This window comes from Magnolia sinica, chromosome 8 (genome assembly GCF_029962835.1).
Source record: "Magnolia sinica isolate HGM2019 chromosome 8, MsV1, whole genome shotgun sequence".
Taxonomy (NCBI): Eukaryota; Viridiplantae; Streptophyta; class Magnoliopsida; order Magnoliales; family Magnoliaceae; genus Magnolia; species Magnolia sinica.
The window spans coordinates 69,980,042-69,999,296 of record NC_080580.1 but is presented as its reverse complement, the minus strand read 5'-3'; the positions used below and the strand labels follow the sequence as shown (position 1 = coordinate 69,999,296).

At 41.6% G+C, this 19,255-nt stretch overlaps 1 protein-coding gene across 1 annotated transcript in view; it reads left to right on the top strand.

Annotated features, from left to right (window-relative positions):
• The first annotated feature begins 799 nt into the window (after window positions 1–799).
• LOC131253402 (uncharacterized) overlaps window positions 800–19,255 on the top strand; it is a 43,951-nt gene continuing 25,495 nt past the window's right edge. Inside the window, exon 1 of the mRNA XM_058254372.1 lies at window positions 800–1,377. Within this exon, the coding sequence (XP_058110355.1) occupies window positions 832–1,377 (546 nt within the window). The 5' untranslated portion in view covers window positions 800–831. The remainder of the gene's footprint in view (window positions 1,378–19,255) is intronic.

Here is a 19,255-nt window from a genome sequence, read left to right as displayed (position 1 = left end):
AACACAAACATGCATAAAATATATTTTTTAAGTAGTATCATGTTCATAAAACTAAGATAGAAATAAGGAAAAATATGTAATATTTGATACTTAACACTTGTTAAAATTTTTAACCACACAAATTGTTTAAAGTGAGGATGGTCCATGTATCATGAAGCGGATTAGGTGTGCTCCAATCTCAATGACATCATGTGGCCCTGATAGTGAAACCCATCTTAATTATTTGTTGTAAATCTACATCATCCATCTGTTTTGCTAGCTCATTTTAAAACATAAGCTTGAAAATAAAGCAATTCAAATCTCAAATGGACCTCATTACATGAAATAGTAATGATTGGCCATTAAATACTTCTCGTGGGCCACAAAAGTTTTATATCAAGCTAATATTTATTTATTTTTTCCTTGGTCAAGGTTGCCTGACCTTATCAACAAGTTGTATAAAATATAAACATTATTTGTGGGGGCCATGAAGTTTCAATCACCACTGTTTTGTTTCATATAGTGTGATGCACCTAGGATTTAGAATTCTTCATTTTTGGACTCGTGTCGTAAATTTGATGGAAAAAAATATATTACATACATCAAGGTGGCCCTGGGCACCTTGTTGGGTGAGGCCGGTGCGCATCTAATCCTCTCCCATGTATTATACAAACCATCCCTTGCGACATTGGCCTTACACGACGATAGCCTGATAAACTGCATCCATGATTTACACGTGTGCCACGTGCCACGTGCCAAGCTTATGCACATTTCCCTTGAAGAAATGGGGCGCAGGTCATTAAAACCTTTGGGGGCTTTAGCAAAGCAGCGCAGACCCCCCTCTCTCCTCCCATGGCGACCTCAGTATCTGGCCCACCGATCTCCCCAAATCCAACTGCCCATGATTCATCACCGCCATCACCACCATCACCACCACCATCTTCATCAAAAAATGCCCAAGACGAAGAAGAAGAGGAGGAGGAGGAGGAGGAGGAGGAGGAGGAAGAAGAAGAAGAAGAAGAAGAAGAAGAGGAAATCTCAGAAGAAGGTAGGTTATCTTCCGAAAGATCGAAGCTCAACAACCTCTTCCGCCGCCTGTCGAGCGAGCGGGTATCCGTCCGAGTCCATGATGTTGTCATAAAAGGCAATACCAAAACCAAGGACTCCGTCATCGAGGCTGAATTCGAGCTCCTTAGGAATGCCACCACCTTGCAGGAGCTCCTTCAAGCGGCCGCCATCGCCAATGCTCGGATGCAGAGGCTTGACATCTTCGACTCCGTCTCCATCACGATTGATGAGGGCCCGCCTGAGCTGCCTGGTACTGCTAATGTCGTTGTTAATGTCGTGGAGACAAAGAATCCGCTCAGCGGAGATATTGGCATCTTCAACAAGCCTGAGGTAATTTTGTCTTGTTCTGCTTTTTGAAATCTTCGTTTATGGGGTTTTGGATTCTTTGGGTGGATTCTTGAATTGGTTTTTTTTTTTTCTCCGGAGTTTTTGAAATGTTTTCCTCTTTATGGGTTTTGCTCGTTTTGGCGGTGCATTGCAGTTTTGGATGGATTTTTCAATTGGGTGATTTTACTTTCAAAGACTGAGGTGTTTGTAACTGGTTTTTGCTTGTTTTCAGTAATTAATCACAGTTGTGGGCGGATTCTTGTTTTATTATTATTATTATTATTATTATTATTAATTAAAAAAAATATATAGACTAAGGTGTTTTTGTTTCTGGGTTTTGCTAGTTTTGAAGAGAAAATTTAGTTTCCGACTGTCGGGTAGACTTTCCTATTTTGGATTTTTGAGATAATTGATTAGAATGAGAAAAGCTCTGTCAAGTGTTTGATTTGCATGGTTGTGTTATGGAATGCATGTGCTGGATGCAAAGTTCATTAGACTCTGTAAGATGATGAAATGATAGTGAAAAACAACAGTGATACAGACAGCTGAGTGATCAAATATCTTATTGAAGGAATATTGAATTTGTAGGAATAAGACCACCTTAGCATAGCTACTTCTGTGGACAGGGTTGTACCTGGTGACTGACTTCTTCATCAAGGCACTTGATGGGGAAAGAACAACATCTTGCCTTGCATGTAGATGTCTTGGTTTTCTATTTTACTTCATTGGTGGATGTACCGGATGCCCAGCTCTAATTGGCAGACGTGGTATTTTGAGTATAGTAAATACGGTAACTCAGTTTTGAGTAGGATTTGGTTGGGCATGTGCGAAACCTCGTGGAGAGGTGGCTTTTTCTAGTGTACTTTCTGGCACATTTCTGCATTGTGAAAGCTCTCTCTCTCTCTCTCTCTCTCTCTCTCTCTCTCTCTCTCTCAGTTAACATAATTTGTTAAGATTTGATATTGAGAATAAGTGGATGGGCCTAGGAACAAGTGATCATGTCATCACTCTTGGAAAAAAAAGCCTTAGATAAAGTCTGCTTTTGGCTGGATGCATGGTTGGATAATAAGCACATTGCAAGTAGAGCATCAATGGAATTTGGAAATGCCATTCGCTACCTGGTTGGTGAGGGTAATAAAGTCTGCTTCTATTTGGATGCATGGTTATATTCCTTTGGCGCATTCTTTGTTCTCTGAATTTTCTCTTGCTGTGGATTAGGATGAAGAAGTTTGGTTTCGAGATAAGGGGGGCATAGTGGTTTGGAACATTAAGTTTGAAGAAACCTTTTCATCGAGGAAACATATCTGTTTGCGAGCTTAATAGGTTGCGGAATTTGCTTGTTGATAACTCAATCGATGATAGGAATATGCAGAAATGTCGCCGAGTGGTTCATTTTTGGTGAGATGACCCTTCTCTTGGCTGTTGGGAACTGGCAAATGCATCTCCTCTTTGTGCTAAGGTTTGGAAGTCTCTGGTGCCTTGTGCCCCCAAGGATAAAAAGCCTTCATCTGGATTGCATCGGCAAGCAAAATCTTATCTTTGGACAATTTGAAGAAGTCGAATTTCTTGCTCCTAGATAGGTGCATTACACGCAAAATGAAAAACAAATCACCTATTCATTCATTGCATGGTGGCAAGAGATATTTGGGCTTTCTTCCTTATGCATTTTGGGATGATTGATCGTTCGTGTTAGGTTGGTACTATGGGCCTTTTAGAGATTGCAAGAACACTATTTGATTTTCTGGCGTTCTTTGGGTCCTTTTAGGAGTTGTGGAAGGAAAATGATAGCAAGATCTTTGCTGAAAAAGCTGCATGCCCTGATTCTTTAAAAAGAATTGAGTATGATGACTGTGGCACTTCCGTGGTTAGAGTTCAAGGGGTGCTCACTTGCTGATCTCTTGGTCGATTGCAGTGGGAATATTATGGTGGCCCAAGCTAGTCGTTGTTTGTTGCCCTTGGGTCCTTGTATTTATCTTCTTTTTTTTGCCATTTCTCTCCATCTTGTATTCTGGCTTGTTGAAGAGGGTCATTTCTGGTCTTGCTGTTATGTTTTGCAGTTTCTGTTTTGATCTTTTAATGAATTTCATCATCTTTCAAAAGAAAAAAAAAGATGCATGGAGTGGATAGAGGACCTGTATTTTTACCAAGAAGGAAAAAGTGGCCACGCAGTCATCTTTAGATTTAATTATGTTGTAAGCTCTATGTTTCTTTGTAAGTGCACATGGTTTCCAGGTTCTCTCTCCACGGATGATTTCACTATGGAATTGAGTTAGCAATGCGAATGAGTTGGGTATTTACTCACACATCTTTAGATAGACCAACAACACATCCTTTGGGTTTTCAGTGGAACAAACATTAATAGCTTTGATTGTCTTTGTTTTATATAGTTAAAAATATTGGGAGACCATATGATCTCTCAAAAGAGGAGGGTGGCTATGTGGATATGGAAGTGGAGGTATCATTTTATACATTCTTAACACAAATGCCTGATAATAATGGAAACTTGTGGAAGTTATAAGACTTGGGAGAAATGCTATTGCTACCTAATTGCATTTTCGACTTCCCTTATTGATTGATGCAGGCCCACGGCTCACTGTAGGGCCCAAAATGTGTTGATTTTGGAATGTTTATTAATAGATTTGGGGCCTAAATATCAAGAGTTACAATTTACTATTTGTGGAAGATATGGTGACTAGTTTAAAGATGTGATTGGAGATATTGGAGACGTGATTGAAGATTTAGATTTTAGAGGCTGATTTAAAATTTTGATTGAAGATTTTTAAGATTATTTCCATTTTTTTTTAAAAAAAAAATACTATTATTAGTCTTGTTGCCATCTTAGGTAGATAAGATTGGTTTGAAATCAATCCAATAGTTGGCAGGATTTTCATTAAAGATTCGTTTAGGGTCTATAAAAGTTTTTTTTTTTTTTTTTGGGAAAGCTCGTCCTCAACAAAGCAATCCGCACTCAGTGAGCTCTGGAAAGCTTCTCTCAAAACTCTGTATGGAAGAAGGTGATGGGTTCGATGGTAGTGCAGTGGAGGGTAATGCGGGTAAGTCCGACTACGGAGACCAACACCACAATAATCCAAACGGCGAATTTGTAATCGCGTCCAAAGACAAGGAAGGAGAGTGGCAACAGATTTAGCCCAGGAGACAATCATGACGACTCCAAGGTATCGGAAAAAGGAAATATGACTCATACCCCACCATCTTTGTAAAAGGGTATCCTCACGGTTGGTTTCCAATCAACCTCGAGAAAGTGTTCCGCCGGGTGGGAGCTGTTATGGATGTCTGATGCCAAGAGACAGAGAGTCTGGCCATTATCGTGGATTTGCGCTCGTTCGAATGAGCTCCGAGACGGAGTTGGCCAAAGCAGTCGATATGCTTCATGGCGCAAGTTTCGGCGGAAAGAAGATGCGGGTGCAAAGGGCTCGCTTTGGACCTGATCGAGGAAACTATCAATCCGCTCCTACCGGAATCTCTACCCAGAAGCGGATCTCCTCCACTGCTCTCAAACCCTTCAAATCTTCTGCTCTGGCACCTCAAAAGCATGGACTATCTTTCAAAGAAGCTTCTATAAACTCCTCCAGAGCTCCCTCGCCTCATCATTTGCAGAAGCACACCTCAGACGAAACTCCTCTAGATCCATATAAGCACTCCGACAACAGTCACAAAGTCGTAAGGGGCTCATCCTCATTTGAACCTTGGATAACCATTAACGAAGATAGTATGGCTCCTTCCTGTAGCTCTCTCCGGAGATCATTGGTGGCGATCACGAAACCCGGGGCTACCATTGAGGCAGTGACACACTGGATCGATGAGTGCTGCCGGTATCCGATAGCCCTATTCAACGAATTGTGGATCGACGTCGGCACTGAAGTCAATCCGGACATGCATATCATGGCCGGAACCATCCACAAAAACGGTCCGGTTGTGAGGATGATGAACTGGGAGGAATTCTCATGTTTTGGGATGGAGGAGATCTGGGTTCTGATATGGTCTGTTCCTCTGGAACTCTGGTATACAGAATTCTTCAACACGGCCGCCTCACGCTTAGGCACTCTGATAGAAATTGACATCAAAACTCTCGGGGGTGATGAAATGGGCGTCATCAGGGCCAGAATCCAGAGAAAGAAGGGCCACCCTTTACCTCATCACATCCTGGTCAAGGCAGTGGGTCGAGATCTCCTTCTCCCAATCCAAAGGGAGGATCCGTCAAATCCTATCCATCGGTGGGGTGACATCTGGAGACTTAAGCACCCATTGCCTCCATCTGCAGCTTCGGAGCACGTCCAAACCATCCCTGGATCGTCGGTAGGCGAAGGAGTTCCCGTCCAGGTGCCTCGCGGAGCACCGATACCAGGTGAAGGTGTACCCAGTCCGATATCCCGCGGAGCACCAGACTCGGCCACTGCTACGCGTCTCCAATTGGCTGACTTGATCAGGGTTTTCGTCAGACGTAGGATGGCGTGTACGTCACCCAAGCACGATTCGGCGCCTGCAGACACCCGTCTTATCCCGCTTCCCTTACACGCCACGCAATCTCCATCCACTTCAGACGCGTGCGCCGGGTCCCCCGGGAGGGCGTTGATTCATGTCACGTGTCATCCTCTCCTCGAAGCTTCATCCAAGCGCGCAACGCTCGCGTAGGAAGAGTGTCTTGCTTGACGGCTCGCGATCCTCGTGCGAGATGCGTATGCCGATCCTCATGCCGAACCAACAGATGGTAGCCTTGGCAGCATCCTTCACCTCATCAACGAGCTTCCACTTCTCGCCTCAGCTTCGGAACATCCCGCAAACCTCCATGGTCCTGATGCGGACTACCCGTCGCCCCTACCTCCACGCTTCCGCAATCGGCTGCAGCTACGACTTCTGTCACCCTTCAACATCGACCCGCGAGGACCAAAGGGCTTATCCCAGTGTCTCCAGCGACCCGCGTCCCTTGGGGAAATCTCCTCCCCTCGCAGCGGAGAATCTCCCTCGGGGTCGAATGCAGATGATCAGTCATCCTCTATTGCCTCTCCTTAGTCAAAGGTCAACCTCGACACCCTTCAAGGGCAAACCCTCATTGAGATGTTCCTGGAGGACAGCGAAGGGGTCGTTGTGGAGGCAGAACCCCTTCAATTCAGGGAAGATCGCTGCTGGGTGACGCAACCCCCCGACACCTTTCTCTTGAAAGGTCCTGAGGAGGAGAGAGCCAAGCTGATCAAGACCATCTAGATAAAGAAATGGATCCGGGACGCGGTGGGACACGTCGGATGCGCCATCGGAGTGTCTTTTGGGGATCACCCGGAAGACTTCATCTCTCTCTTCCACTATATCGAGGAGCGCGGCCGCCCGATACTTCAAAGCAGGTCTCTGAGGAAAGCTTCAACCTGATCGCAAAGCAACAGGGAGATCCAGAGTCTGATCCTTCGATCCCCCAACCCTACTCCCTCTATCACTTCCTCTCGGGTTACTTCACCTCGAGGCAGCTCGGTTCCCAAATGAAAATCCTATCCTGGAACATCAGATGAGTCGAGTCCAGATGTAAGAGGAGATTCATAAGGGACGCCTGCGCTAGGAGTAAAGCTGACGTGATATGCGTACAAGAAACCAAAGTCCAGCAGTTCAATGATAGATTGCTTGGATAGATCTGGAATCGTTCAATGACTCAGTGGGTCAGCCGAGACGCTGATGAATCTTCAGGCGGGATCCTGGTGGCGTGGAAAACCTCTTCCTGGAATCTAATCGATAGCTAGAGCAGATCTTACTCTCTATCGGTAATTCTTAAAGACACTGCATCTAATTTTACATGCCTTATCTCTTCTGTCTATGGTCCGAATTAGGATTCTCTAAGGGAGGAGTGCTGGAAGGAGTTGAGCTTAGCCAGAAATAAGTTCGTTGGTCCTTGCTGTATAGGGGGCGACTTCAACATCACCCGTACGGTTGAAGAAAAATCCACGGGTGGTAGAACCACGGCGGGCATGAGCCGTTTTTCCTAGTGGATAGAAGATGAAGCTCTGGTGGACCTTCCTTTGCTGGGAGCAAAATTCACCTGGTCTAATGATAAGGCGACCCCCATCCTAACCAGGATCGATCGGTTTCTCATCTCGCCTGAATGGCTGGATCAATACCCCAAAATAACGCAATCTGCTCTCCCCAGAACTACGTCCGACCACACCCCGATTCTGCTGGCAGTTGGCGATCGAAACTGGGGCCCCAAGCCATTCAAATTCGACGTAGCATGGCTTCAGATAGAAGGTTTTAAAAAGATGATCGAAGAATGGTGGGCCGGTTTTTCCTGCTCAGGTTTTGCCGGTTTCAAGTTATGCAACAAGTTGCATATGCTAAAACATAAATTGAAGGATTAGAAGGAGACAGAGGCTAAAAAGCGAGAGGCTGAGTTAGTGGGCATTATGGCTGAGCTAAAGAAGATAGATCGGGAGATAGAGGCAGTTCAGAATCCCGCCCCCCTGTCTTTTCTCAGGAGGATTCAACTGACCAAGGCCCTCGCAGCAAAGCTCGGACAGGAAGAAATTTCTTGGCGTCAGAAATCCAGATGTAAGTGGATCCGTGAGGGTGATAAAAATATAAAGTTTTTTCATCGCATGGCCAGCGAAAGAGGTTGGACGAACGCTATAAGTAGCCTAACAATTGAGGGCACTTACACAGACGACTAGGACCTTATATCGGAAGAAATTGTTCGGTTTTACAAGGATTTATTGAAGAAAGAAGAATGGATCAGACCTTCCCTCGATGATCTTCCTTTCGCCAATCTCTCTGAAGAACAAGCAGTCTCTTTGGAAGCTCCATTCTCTCCTACAGAAGTAAAGCAGGCCATCAATGATATGGAAGGGGATAGGGCTCCTGACCTTGATGGGTTTCCAATAGCGTTCTTTCAATCTTTTTGGGAGTTACTCAAAGGTGATATAATGGTATTTTTTTTCTGAATTTTATGCGAGAGGCATTCTGTCCAGAGGAATCGGGGCCTCTTTCATTGCCCTCATTCCAAAATGTCAGGGAGCCCATACGTTGTCTGAGTATAGGCTGATCAGCCTGATCGGGGGCCCCTACAAGCTCTTAGCTAAAGTCCTCGCTTCTCGCCTGATCGGAGTCATTGGTTCGGTTATTTCCCATCATCAAAGTGCCTTTATTCCTGTTCGCCAGATAACGGACTGTGCCCTTATAGCGAATGAAGCTCTCCATTCCAGATTCATATCCAAACACAAGGGCCTTCTCTGCAAACTTGACATTCAGAAGGCATACGACCACGTTGATTGGGATTTCCTCCTGTATTTGCTTCAAAGGATGGGCGTCGGCAGGAGGTGGTGTAATTGGATTAGAGAGTGCGTCGGATCGGCTGCCTTCTTCGTCCTCGTCGATGGTTCTCCCAAACGCTTCTTCCAAAGTTCCAGGGGTCTGTGGCCAGGCGATCCGCTTTCCCTTTTCTTTTCTTGGTAGTGGTCGAGGCCTTGTCTCGCATGCTTATCAGAGGCCAGGAAGTAGGCCTTACCAGCGGGTTTATCGTGCAGGGGATGTCCGCTCCAATCTCCCACATTCAATTCGCTGACGATATCCTCCTCTTCAGTGACGTAGACCAAGCCAAAGTTAGCAACTTACGCACGATCATCTGCTGTTTTGAAGCAGTTTCGGGTTTACGTGTCAATCTGTCCAAGTCTACAATGCTGGGGGTGAACATGGAGGAGACTGAGCTCAAGGATCACGCTGATTTCTTCTGTTGTGACTCTGATTCCCTTCCCACTTCCTTCGTTGGCCTTCCTCTTTGCATTGGGAAGCCCCCAAAGAAGTTCTGGGATAAGATCATCGACAGGGTGCGGTCCTATCTTGCCAATTGGAAGAGTAGACATCTTTCTCTAGGAGGCCGGCTAACTCTTATGAACTCAACGCTGTCCAATCTTTCGATCTACTAGATGTCGCTGTTCAAGTGTCCGACCTATATTGTCAAGGTATTGGATAAGTTCAGAAGAGACTTTCTCTGGCATGGAAAATCAGATAAGGACAAGTTTAACTTGATCAATTGGAAGGTAGTTTGTTGCCTGATGCAAGATGGAGGTGCAGGCATCAAGGATCTAAAGCTTATGAACCACACTCTTTTGGGGAATTGGTTGTGGAGACTCAGAAATGAAGATGGGGTCTTATGGAATGACTTAATAAAGGGCAAATACGGCAGATCAGATGGGGGATGGTGGGCAAATAGCAGATACAACTGCAAGATGTCTGCCATATGGAGGGACATTCTCTCCACCAAGCCGGAATTTCTCAGAGGCATTTCCATGATTACTAGCAATGGCACCCGGACTTGTTTTTGGCTGGACCCCTGGGTAGGATTAGCTACACTAAGTTCCTCCTTCCCTAATATTTTCCGCATTGCAAAGTACCCCCTATGTAGGGTTGCCGATTGCCTATCTTCTAAAGGCGGGAAACCCGTTTGGATCATTGAATGTAGAAGGAACCTTACGGAAAGGGAGATCGACGAATACGCTGCCCTTCTTAAATGCATCTACAGTCTCACTCTAAATTGCAACACGCCTGACAGATTGTCTTGGCATCTGGACAAACAGGGCAGATTCTCAGTTAAGTCTCGTTATGGTCTCCTGTCTGCTAATCTTCCCCCTCCTGGTCTTCAGTGATACTATGGATGGTACTACTCGGTCCCTACCAAAATCACAGTTTTCGGCTGGTTAGTTGGTAACCAAAGGGTCCTTACTGTTGATAATTTGCGGAAACGGGGTATGTCTATAACCAATATATGCGTCTGCTGCATGGCCAACGAAGAAACAGTTAATCATCTTTTCATTCATTGTCCCTTTATTCACAAGATATGGCCGGTCTTCCTACTCCGTTTCAACGTGTCTTGCTGCTTTTCAAGTTCGACTGATAGCCTCCTCTCTCTCTGGCACGGGATCAAATGTGGGAAACACCGGATTCCTATCTGGCATATGGCCCTTCTTGCGGTTTGGTGGGCTGTTTGGATCGAAAGGAACGATCGATGTTTTAACGACAAAGCCAATCCAGCGGATCGTGTCGCGCTTAGGGCCATCCATCTTCTGGTTGAATGGGCTACCTACTCGTCTAAGCCTAATGATTGTAATTTTGAGTTTTTAGCTGCTTTGCAGCTCTGCTATCTTAGCAGATCTGTGCTCCTCTCTTTGTTGTTTTCTCTTTCTTTCCCGTTTAATATAATATCCTCCTCTCTTTTTTCTTTTTTTTGTTTTGGGGGAGCATTCAAAATTTTCTAATTGTGAATTTTCTTAAGTCTTGTAGGAATAAGCTTTGTATCAATAAAGTTATTTTTCCCTCTCTACTCAAATATTCTTGTGGGTCTATCTTAGTCCATTCCCTTTCTTTGTGATTTGGGTGTCAAGATCTTATTGACTTTATGCTAGGTTGCACAATTTTGGTTTCAGATGTAGGTCATCTTTGGGGAATTTTGACTGTATATCATCTATTAATGCCTTCAAAAGGGATGATACAGGAAGATTTTGTGCAAGTAATCCAATTAGTCTATGCACTCATAGAGAAAATTGAATATTTTATGCATACAATAGGCAATCTCATTAATCAAGTGGAAGAGCTTCAATATGGAGGGAATCCAGAGGCCAAAGTTGGAGCACATGGATAACTACGGGGAGGTCCCCACTAAGGTTTTAACTAACAATAAGGGGCCCTAGCTTGTGAAGACACCAACGATTGAATCCTTTGATGGTTGTAATGTGACAGAAGGCTCGGAATTAAGTTAGAAATTTTGAAATTTCATGGTTGGTTGCATGTTGACGACTTCATCGATTGGCTAAGTAATATGAAAAAGATGTTCGAGTATGAGGAAATCACGAGCAATCGGAAGGTTAAGTAGCCATGAAATTTTCCGGTCACAAATTAGAATGGTGGGACGATCTCTAAGCCTAACGAATTCGTCAACATAAGTAGCAAGTAAATGCTTGGAAAAAGATGACAAATAAGTTAACAAAGAAGTTTTTACCCGCTGCTTATGCTTGTGACTTCTATTAAAGATGTCATAATCTACGTCAAGGGAACAAATAAATGAACGCATTGAGGAGTTCCATATATTGACATCATGGGCAGGGTTTAATGAATATAAAAATCAAGAAGATCTGAAAATATCTTAATGGTCTTAACCCAAACATCTGAAATGAATTGACTTTCAAAGTTGTATTAAAATGTCCGATGCATACATACTTACATTAAAAGTAGATGAGGTAATTAAGTGGAGAGTTGGGAGATGATTTGGTACCCACAAGGATTGTCATTAACTTTAGGGCAACATGCCAACTTTTCATGTAAGGCAACTACATGGCCTCCTATAGGTCAAGGGATGATGTGCTAACGTCTAACAATGAAGCCAACCCTCAACAGGAGGCAATTGGGACGTCGTTTTTTCTACTAAACATCAGTCCACAATTAAAGTAAATTTGGTCGAGAAAGGAGAATATGTTGAAGACACTCTTGATCGCATGCAAATGAAAGCTAAAGATGACACAGGCATATGAGGATGGGGTGCATGTTAGGGAAGATAGTAGATGTGTATGGTGATAGGGCGAGTTGTTGGTTATCCTCCAACTATGCTATTGATGTCTCGGGTGATTGACAGGGGGCGATGGTTGTGACACAATATCTTCCACAAACTTGCACTTCTGGTGGGAAGAAATGCACAATTTTGGTAGATAGAGGGAGCAATGAGAACATTATCTCACAAGAACATAAGCATCATCCACACCCCTACCAGATTTGTCGGTTCAGGGAAGGGAGAGAAGTTTTATTAACCCCAGGTGCTTAGTTTTATTCATTCCAGGTGCTTAGTTTTATTCTCTATTGGATCTTTGAGAACATTGCCTCACAAGAAATGATGGATAAATTAAAATTGGAAGAGCATAAACATCCACACTCATGGCAGATTCGTTTGTTCAAAAAAAGGGGAAACGTTTTTCTTAACTCTAACTACTTAGTTTCATTCTCTATTAGATCAAAGTACAAGGATGAGGTGTGATGTAGTCCCCATGGTTGCATGCCACATTTTGGTAGGGAGATTGTGGTTGTGGGACCAATATATTATGCATTTGACTCGGGCTAACGCCTATTAATTTGTCAAGGATTGTGTTAATATGACATTGTACCCAATGAAACATCTTTCAACATTCAAATTTGATAAAGACGAGGGTCAGAAATCGCTCATGCAGAAAAGTTTGAAGAATAGTATTATTTATATCTTGGTTGCTAAAGAGGACACAAAATAGTAAGATATTCCACCTCCTCTACAAGAGCTCCTTCATGAATATGAAAACTTGGTGCTTGTAGAATTCATGGTTGGACTTTCTCTTATCAGGAACATTCAACGCCACATTGATGTAGTGTTGGGTTTGAGTCTATTGACCAATGTGTTCCGTAGCAGTAGTGGTGGGCGTAATGGTGCCCATCGTTAAGGATATGCTGAATCGGGGTAACAGGCGATACACCCCTGTATTGGTAAAAAAAATTGTTGCTCCAAAAAATCGGGAAAAATATTTAGAAAATCTAAAAAATTATAAATATTCCAAATATGCATTCATTTATAAGTTTGAACATGTTTATGATAGTGTAACGGTCTAATCTTTGGTGAGAATGATATATTGGGCTGTATGATGGACTTATGAATATGACAACCGGGAATTAACTGCAAACCTTTTATATTTAGTGTTCTAATTATATAATATCTATGTAAATTTACTATAATGAATGTAATACCAAAACATCTTATATTTTCAAGTTTTACTATTATTTATAGTATAGGTGCATTGCATACTTCGCAACTTGCATACATTTCATTTCAATATATTGAGTTTAGGGACTTTTGTATCCTATTATGTAATTCATATACCTAACACTATGTTACCATTTCCCCCATGGATCTTAGGAAATAATTAAAATTAAATTGGGGTAAATAGTGTTGTCGATTTGGGGCTGATTTGGGGACCATTCGATGCCCTAAACTAGCCTCAAATTAATGCAATCTATTGGCACTTATCCCACTAATGGATTGGTGGACATTTATTGGATAGTGAAAAATGAAAAATATCAAATTATCCTATTTCAAAAAACAAGTGTTTGCAAACTAATGATGAAAATTGTTCAAACAATTTAATTTTGGGATTGTGACTTAGCAATAATGGTCCTAAAATTTAATTGGTTAATTTAAGTTGATATATACCTCATGTACAAATTTTTAGGGCCATGTACGTGGGGTCCATTTGATTATGTATGATACATCCATGTCATCCATCTGTTTTGGCAACTCATTTAAGGGCATGGTAAAAAAAGAGGTAGATCCAGATCTCAGGCGGACCACTAGTGGGCAAGGCGGGCCACCTCGATGTATTTGTATATCCATGCTGTCAACCCATTTTGCCGACTTATTTTAAGGCATGATCCAAAAATTCAGGTAGATCTAAATCTTCGGTGGACCACTAGTGAGTATCCCCTTAAATGTGGGGCCCACCTTAATGCATTTATTGTATATCCATGTGGTCCATCCTTTTTGCCAACTTATTTTAGGGCATGGTCTAAAAAATGAGGCTGATCCAAATCTCAGGTGGACCACACAATAGGGATTTAATTCCCACCATTAAAAATTTCTTAGGGCATTTTTTTTTTTTCGTGATCAAGCTGTTATTTGTGTTCTTCCTTCATTAAGGTTTATGTGAGGTTCGATGGAAAATAAACATTATAGTGGGCTCTAGGAAGATCTTAACGGTGGGCATTCAATCCCAATTGCATGGTCCAATTGAGATTTGGATCCCTTCATTTTAGGGTCTATGCCTTAAAATGAACCTGAAAAATTGATGGACGACATGGATATACTACACATAAATCAAGGTGGGCCCCACGCAACAAAACAATGCAAGTGCACTGTGCTGTGTGCACTGTAGAGCATTTTAAAAAAGTTCGTGGCAGTGAAACAGCCACACGGTCCATTCGTTTTTTCTAAGAGAGGGAATTGAAAAGAGGGGGGAGCGGGAGGGCGAGGGGAGGGGGAGAGAGAGAGGACGAATGAAGAAGACGAAGAGTAGTAACAACCGCCGCCACCGCCACAATTGCAGTAGCGCCACAGCTGCGACAGTTGGAGCAGCCCAAAAAGAAGAAGAAGAAAAGAAAAGAAAAAATGTATGTTTTTTTTTTTTTCCATTCCCTCCCCCCTTTTCCCATTTTCTTTAGGGTTATTGTGCATAACAACTGTTACGGCCCCATAATGATTGTTACAAACTCAAAAACAGAGGTGCCCCATTTCGGGGCCGTATTGTGTAACAGTATCAACTGTTTCCATTACGTATCGGCCGTAGCCGATACGTAACCGATTTTGAATACCTTGCTATTAACTCTTCCCCACTGTCGAATGAGTTCAACCAAATATGTCGACCTTCATAGATTGGTTACTGAGTTTCTACAAAATCGTTTAATTCGAGAAAGCATACCGCCATGTTCTGTTCATGTATGATTAAACCCCTAAGAAAGATGGATCTTGAAGGATGTGTATGGATTGTTGTGCGATCAACCGGATTACTATCAAGTACTGGTTTTCTATTCCTCACTTGGATGATATGTTGGACATGCTGCATGGAGCAAAGGTGTTTAAAAAAAAATTGACCTAAGGAGTGGATTTTATCAAATATGTATCTAGCCTGAGGACGAGTGGAAGACTGCATTTCAGACTCAAGACGGGATATACAAGTGTCTTGTAATGCCGTCTGACCTTTCAAATGGACCAAGCACTGATAAAGGTACGTTGTCCCTTTATGGGGAAAGTTTTTAGTTGTTTATTTTGATGATATTTTTGTTTTAGTCGTGATTCATTTGTTCACCTTGATCACTTTTGACAAATATTTGATGTACCATGGAGGATCACTATTTGTTAAATATGAAAGTGCTCACTTCTTGTTGTCAGTGTTGTGTTTTGGTATATATTGTGTTTGTAGAAGAGATCAAGGTCGACTAGGAGAAAATTAAGGCCATTGTGGAGTGGCCCAAGAAACAAATCCTTTCGGAGGTCTGTCTTTCCATGTCTTGACGACATTTTACCGGAGATGTATTCGGAAATTCAATACAACTATCACACTTGCCATCAATTGCATGCATGGATGCAAGTTTGACTGGATTAAAGCGGCAAACTGAAGTTATGATATCATAAAAAGAAGACGACAAACAAAGGCTCCATTTTGCATTATGGACTTCAATGAAGTCTTTGAAGTGGAAAACGACACTTCAAATGTTGGCATTGATGCTGTGTTAAGTTAGGAAGGAAAGTTGGTCGCTTTTTTGTGATAAGCTTAATGATGCTTAGAAGAACTACTCCATTTATGATCTCGAGTTTCATGTAGTGGTTTAGGCGCTATGATATTGGAGGCATTAACTGATTCATTGAGAATTTATTCTATATACTCAGACCATGAGTTGTTGAGATATGGCAACTCCCAAAAGAAGCCGAGTGCTCGTCATGCGAAGTAGATGACTTTCTTACAAGAATATACTTTCCTTTTGCATCACGAAGCGGGAAGTCAGAAAAAGTAGATGCTTTGAGGAGGGTGGTTTAACTATCAACACTAGCCGTAGAGGTCTTGGGATTCAAGGCATTAAAAAAGAACAATACAAAGACCCCATTTTTGGTGATGTGCTCAATGGATGTGTGGATGGTCGAAATCAAAAGTATGAATTCATTTCACACGATGGATATTTATTCAAGAGCTCTTGCTTATACATTCTCGAAGGATCGTTGCGAGAGATATTCGAGCTATACAATGGATTAGGCAAACACTTTGGAAAAGATAAACATTGGTCATGGTGGAGGAAAAATACTATTGGCCTCGTATGCAGTATGATGTTGAATGATTTGTAGCATGATGTCACCTATGTCATGTCTTTAAAGGTCATGCACAGAATACCAACCTTTATTCGCTGCCAGCGCCGATATTATCGGTATTACGAGGTCAATGATATTGAATTTTTTGTAAGTATAATTTTTTTTGATAATGTCGGCGGTACTATAAATATCAACGATACTCTGAGAAGACTTCCTCATATAAGTTTCTTGGTATTAGTGACACTATCAATAATATCCCCGATACCAGAGAAACATCTATAAATAATAGGCGAAAATTGACAGAACATTTGAAAATTTTCCAAAGAAAAAAAAACTTTGATTTTTTTTTTTTTTTTTGAAAATTTGTTTCTCAGGTGATTTCAATCACACTTGGTTTTTATTGAATAGAAGTTTGAACTTGGGGAGAAATCCTGACTTGAAAAGAAGATGGGCAGAAACTTAAAGGTGATGAAAAATCCATAGAAAGTTTTTTTTTTTTTAATTTTAATTTTTTTAATTTTTTTATAGCATCGATTGTAATAAAAATTCATGTCTATGCATCATTCTCATGCATTGACATGGATTTGTGGCAAGAAAAATTACAACATAATTTAAAAAATCCTTATTATTATTATTATTATTATTTTTTATATATTGGAAAATGTATTCTTCACACTGTTAATTAATGTGGAAATTTTATATATTAATGAGAGTTTGCCTATATATTTGATTGAATGCAAATTTTATGTTTATTTTATATTGATTTTTTTGACAATACATGGTTAGGCCCTTATAAAATGGAAACTTACTTTGTATAGTTGTTTTTTTTTTACAATATTTTGATTCCTACATATGTAAACATGTCTTTTAACATACCCTAAAGTTTTACTGAAAAATTCCACCTATTTCCCAACGTTTCCCTCAAACAATGATATTTTTCCAGTATTGGCAATACCGATATATGTTTCCATATCCTCGGTCATCAATACATGTAACGATATTGATACTTTGAACACTATTCGCCACTTCCCATTCCATTCATGTCATGGGTGGACATTTCTATGGACATTTTGGGACTTCTTAAGACTTAAAGGGGAGCATATTCGATTTTTGTTGTGGACAGTTTTTTAAAGACGATGGACGTGTCATTCCATGCAAAAGGACAATGAACACTATGCATATTGCTAGCATATTCTTCATAGAAATTGAGTGACTTCACGGGCTATCGAAAACAATAACTTTGGACTAGGTTTGAAATTTGTGGGCCACTTCTAGCACACCTTCTGGAAGGGGCTAGGGACTAAGCTTCAATTCTCTAGCGCATATTATGCTCAAATGGATGGCCAAGTTGAGGTAATCAATAGGAGCCTTGGTAATCTCTTGAGGAGTATCGTAAGCAACAACATATCTTAGTGGGACTTGGCTTTACCCCAAGCCGAGTTTGCCTACAACAATGTAGTAAATCGTACCACTAGAAAAAAATCCCCATTTGAGTTTGTAAATTGGAGAAGTCCACATCATGTACTCGACTTAGTACCATTGCTGGTACATGATCAAATTAGGATGCTGATGCTTTCGTCGAGCACATCTAGGACTTGCAAGCTCAAATGAAGAAAAATATTGAAGAAGAGCAACACCAGTAATCGAGAAGCTATGAATGAACATCAACAGGAAAACATATATAAAGAAGGCGACTTAGTTATGGTTTACTTTCACAAAGAAAGGTTTCTGCACGCGCGGTCTGTCATGTGCTGATGTTGGATTGTGATTGCTTATTGATAGATTTTGGGCCTAAATATCAGGAAATATAATTCACTATTTGTGGAAGATATGGGGGCTGATTTAAAGATGTGATTTGAGATATGGGGATGTGATTAAAGATACGGGGGTGTTATTTAAAGATGTGAATGTTGAAAAATGAGATGAAAAGGGCAAGGTGGTTATGGAGAACTCAGATTGTGCCCAAAATGAGATGAATGCTGAAGAAGGTCCATGGTTGGAAGTCAGAAGTAAGAAGAAGACGTCGATGACGTTGAAGAATGCTCCAAACATGCTTGCAGAGGTGCTGATTTTGGATAGTTTATTGATAGATTTTGAGCCTAAATATCATGAAATATAATTCACTATTTGTGGAAGATATGGGGGTTGATTTAAAGATATGATTGGAGATATGGGGATGTGATTGAAGATATGGGGGTGTTATTTAAAGATGTGATTGTTGAAGAATGAGATGGTAAGGGCAAGGTGGTTATGGAGACCTCAGATTGTGCTCAGAATGAGATGAATGCTGAAGAAGGTCGATGGCTGGAACCCGGAAGTCAGAAGTAAGAAGTAGACGTCGGTGATGTTGAAGAATGCTCCAAACATGCTTCCGAAGTACCCGACACTGTTTATCAAAGGTTTTCAAGAAGGCTGGCTTCCGATTAATTTTGAGAGGGTTTTCTCTAGAGCCGAGAAAGTAATGGAGGCGGTGATACCTCATCCAAGGAGCTCATCAGGAATTTGACGATTTGCATTCGTTAAGATGAGTCTGGAAAGTGAAGTGGTGAGAGTAGTTAAGATGTTTAATGGAGAAAGCTATGGAAGAAGAAAATTAACTGTGCAAAAGGCACGTTATGGTCCGAATGTCGAAAAACAGAGAAGGCATATCTAGCAAAGATCAGAGATAGAGGAAGATTAGTGGCAATATTCCCACTGTCAAGCCAATTCAAGAAGGACACAATCGCATGTTGTTGTTGAAGATGGGTTTTGTCTACCTCTCATAGAAGACGTTAGTTGGAAGTCGCAACAGCCACGTTCCTTTCGTGACATAGTCACTCAGGGGAAATAGAAGAAATTGGAGACCAATGATGATGAACATACGAAAGAAGGGTGGGTTTGGAGAGAAGCAAGAAATGGGCTAGATGTTTGAATCGATCCGAAACTATTGGAAAATTCATGTAATGAACTACAGAACCATTTTATTTTATCTATAAAACCAAGAATTTCAGAGGAGGTGGAGGAATGGATGATTCAAACTATAGCATAGAT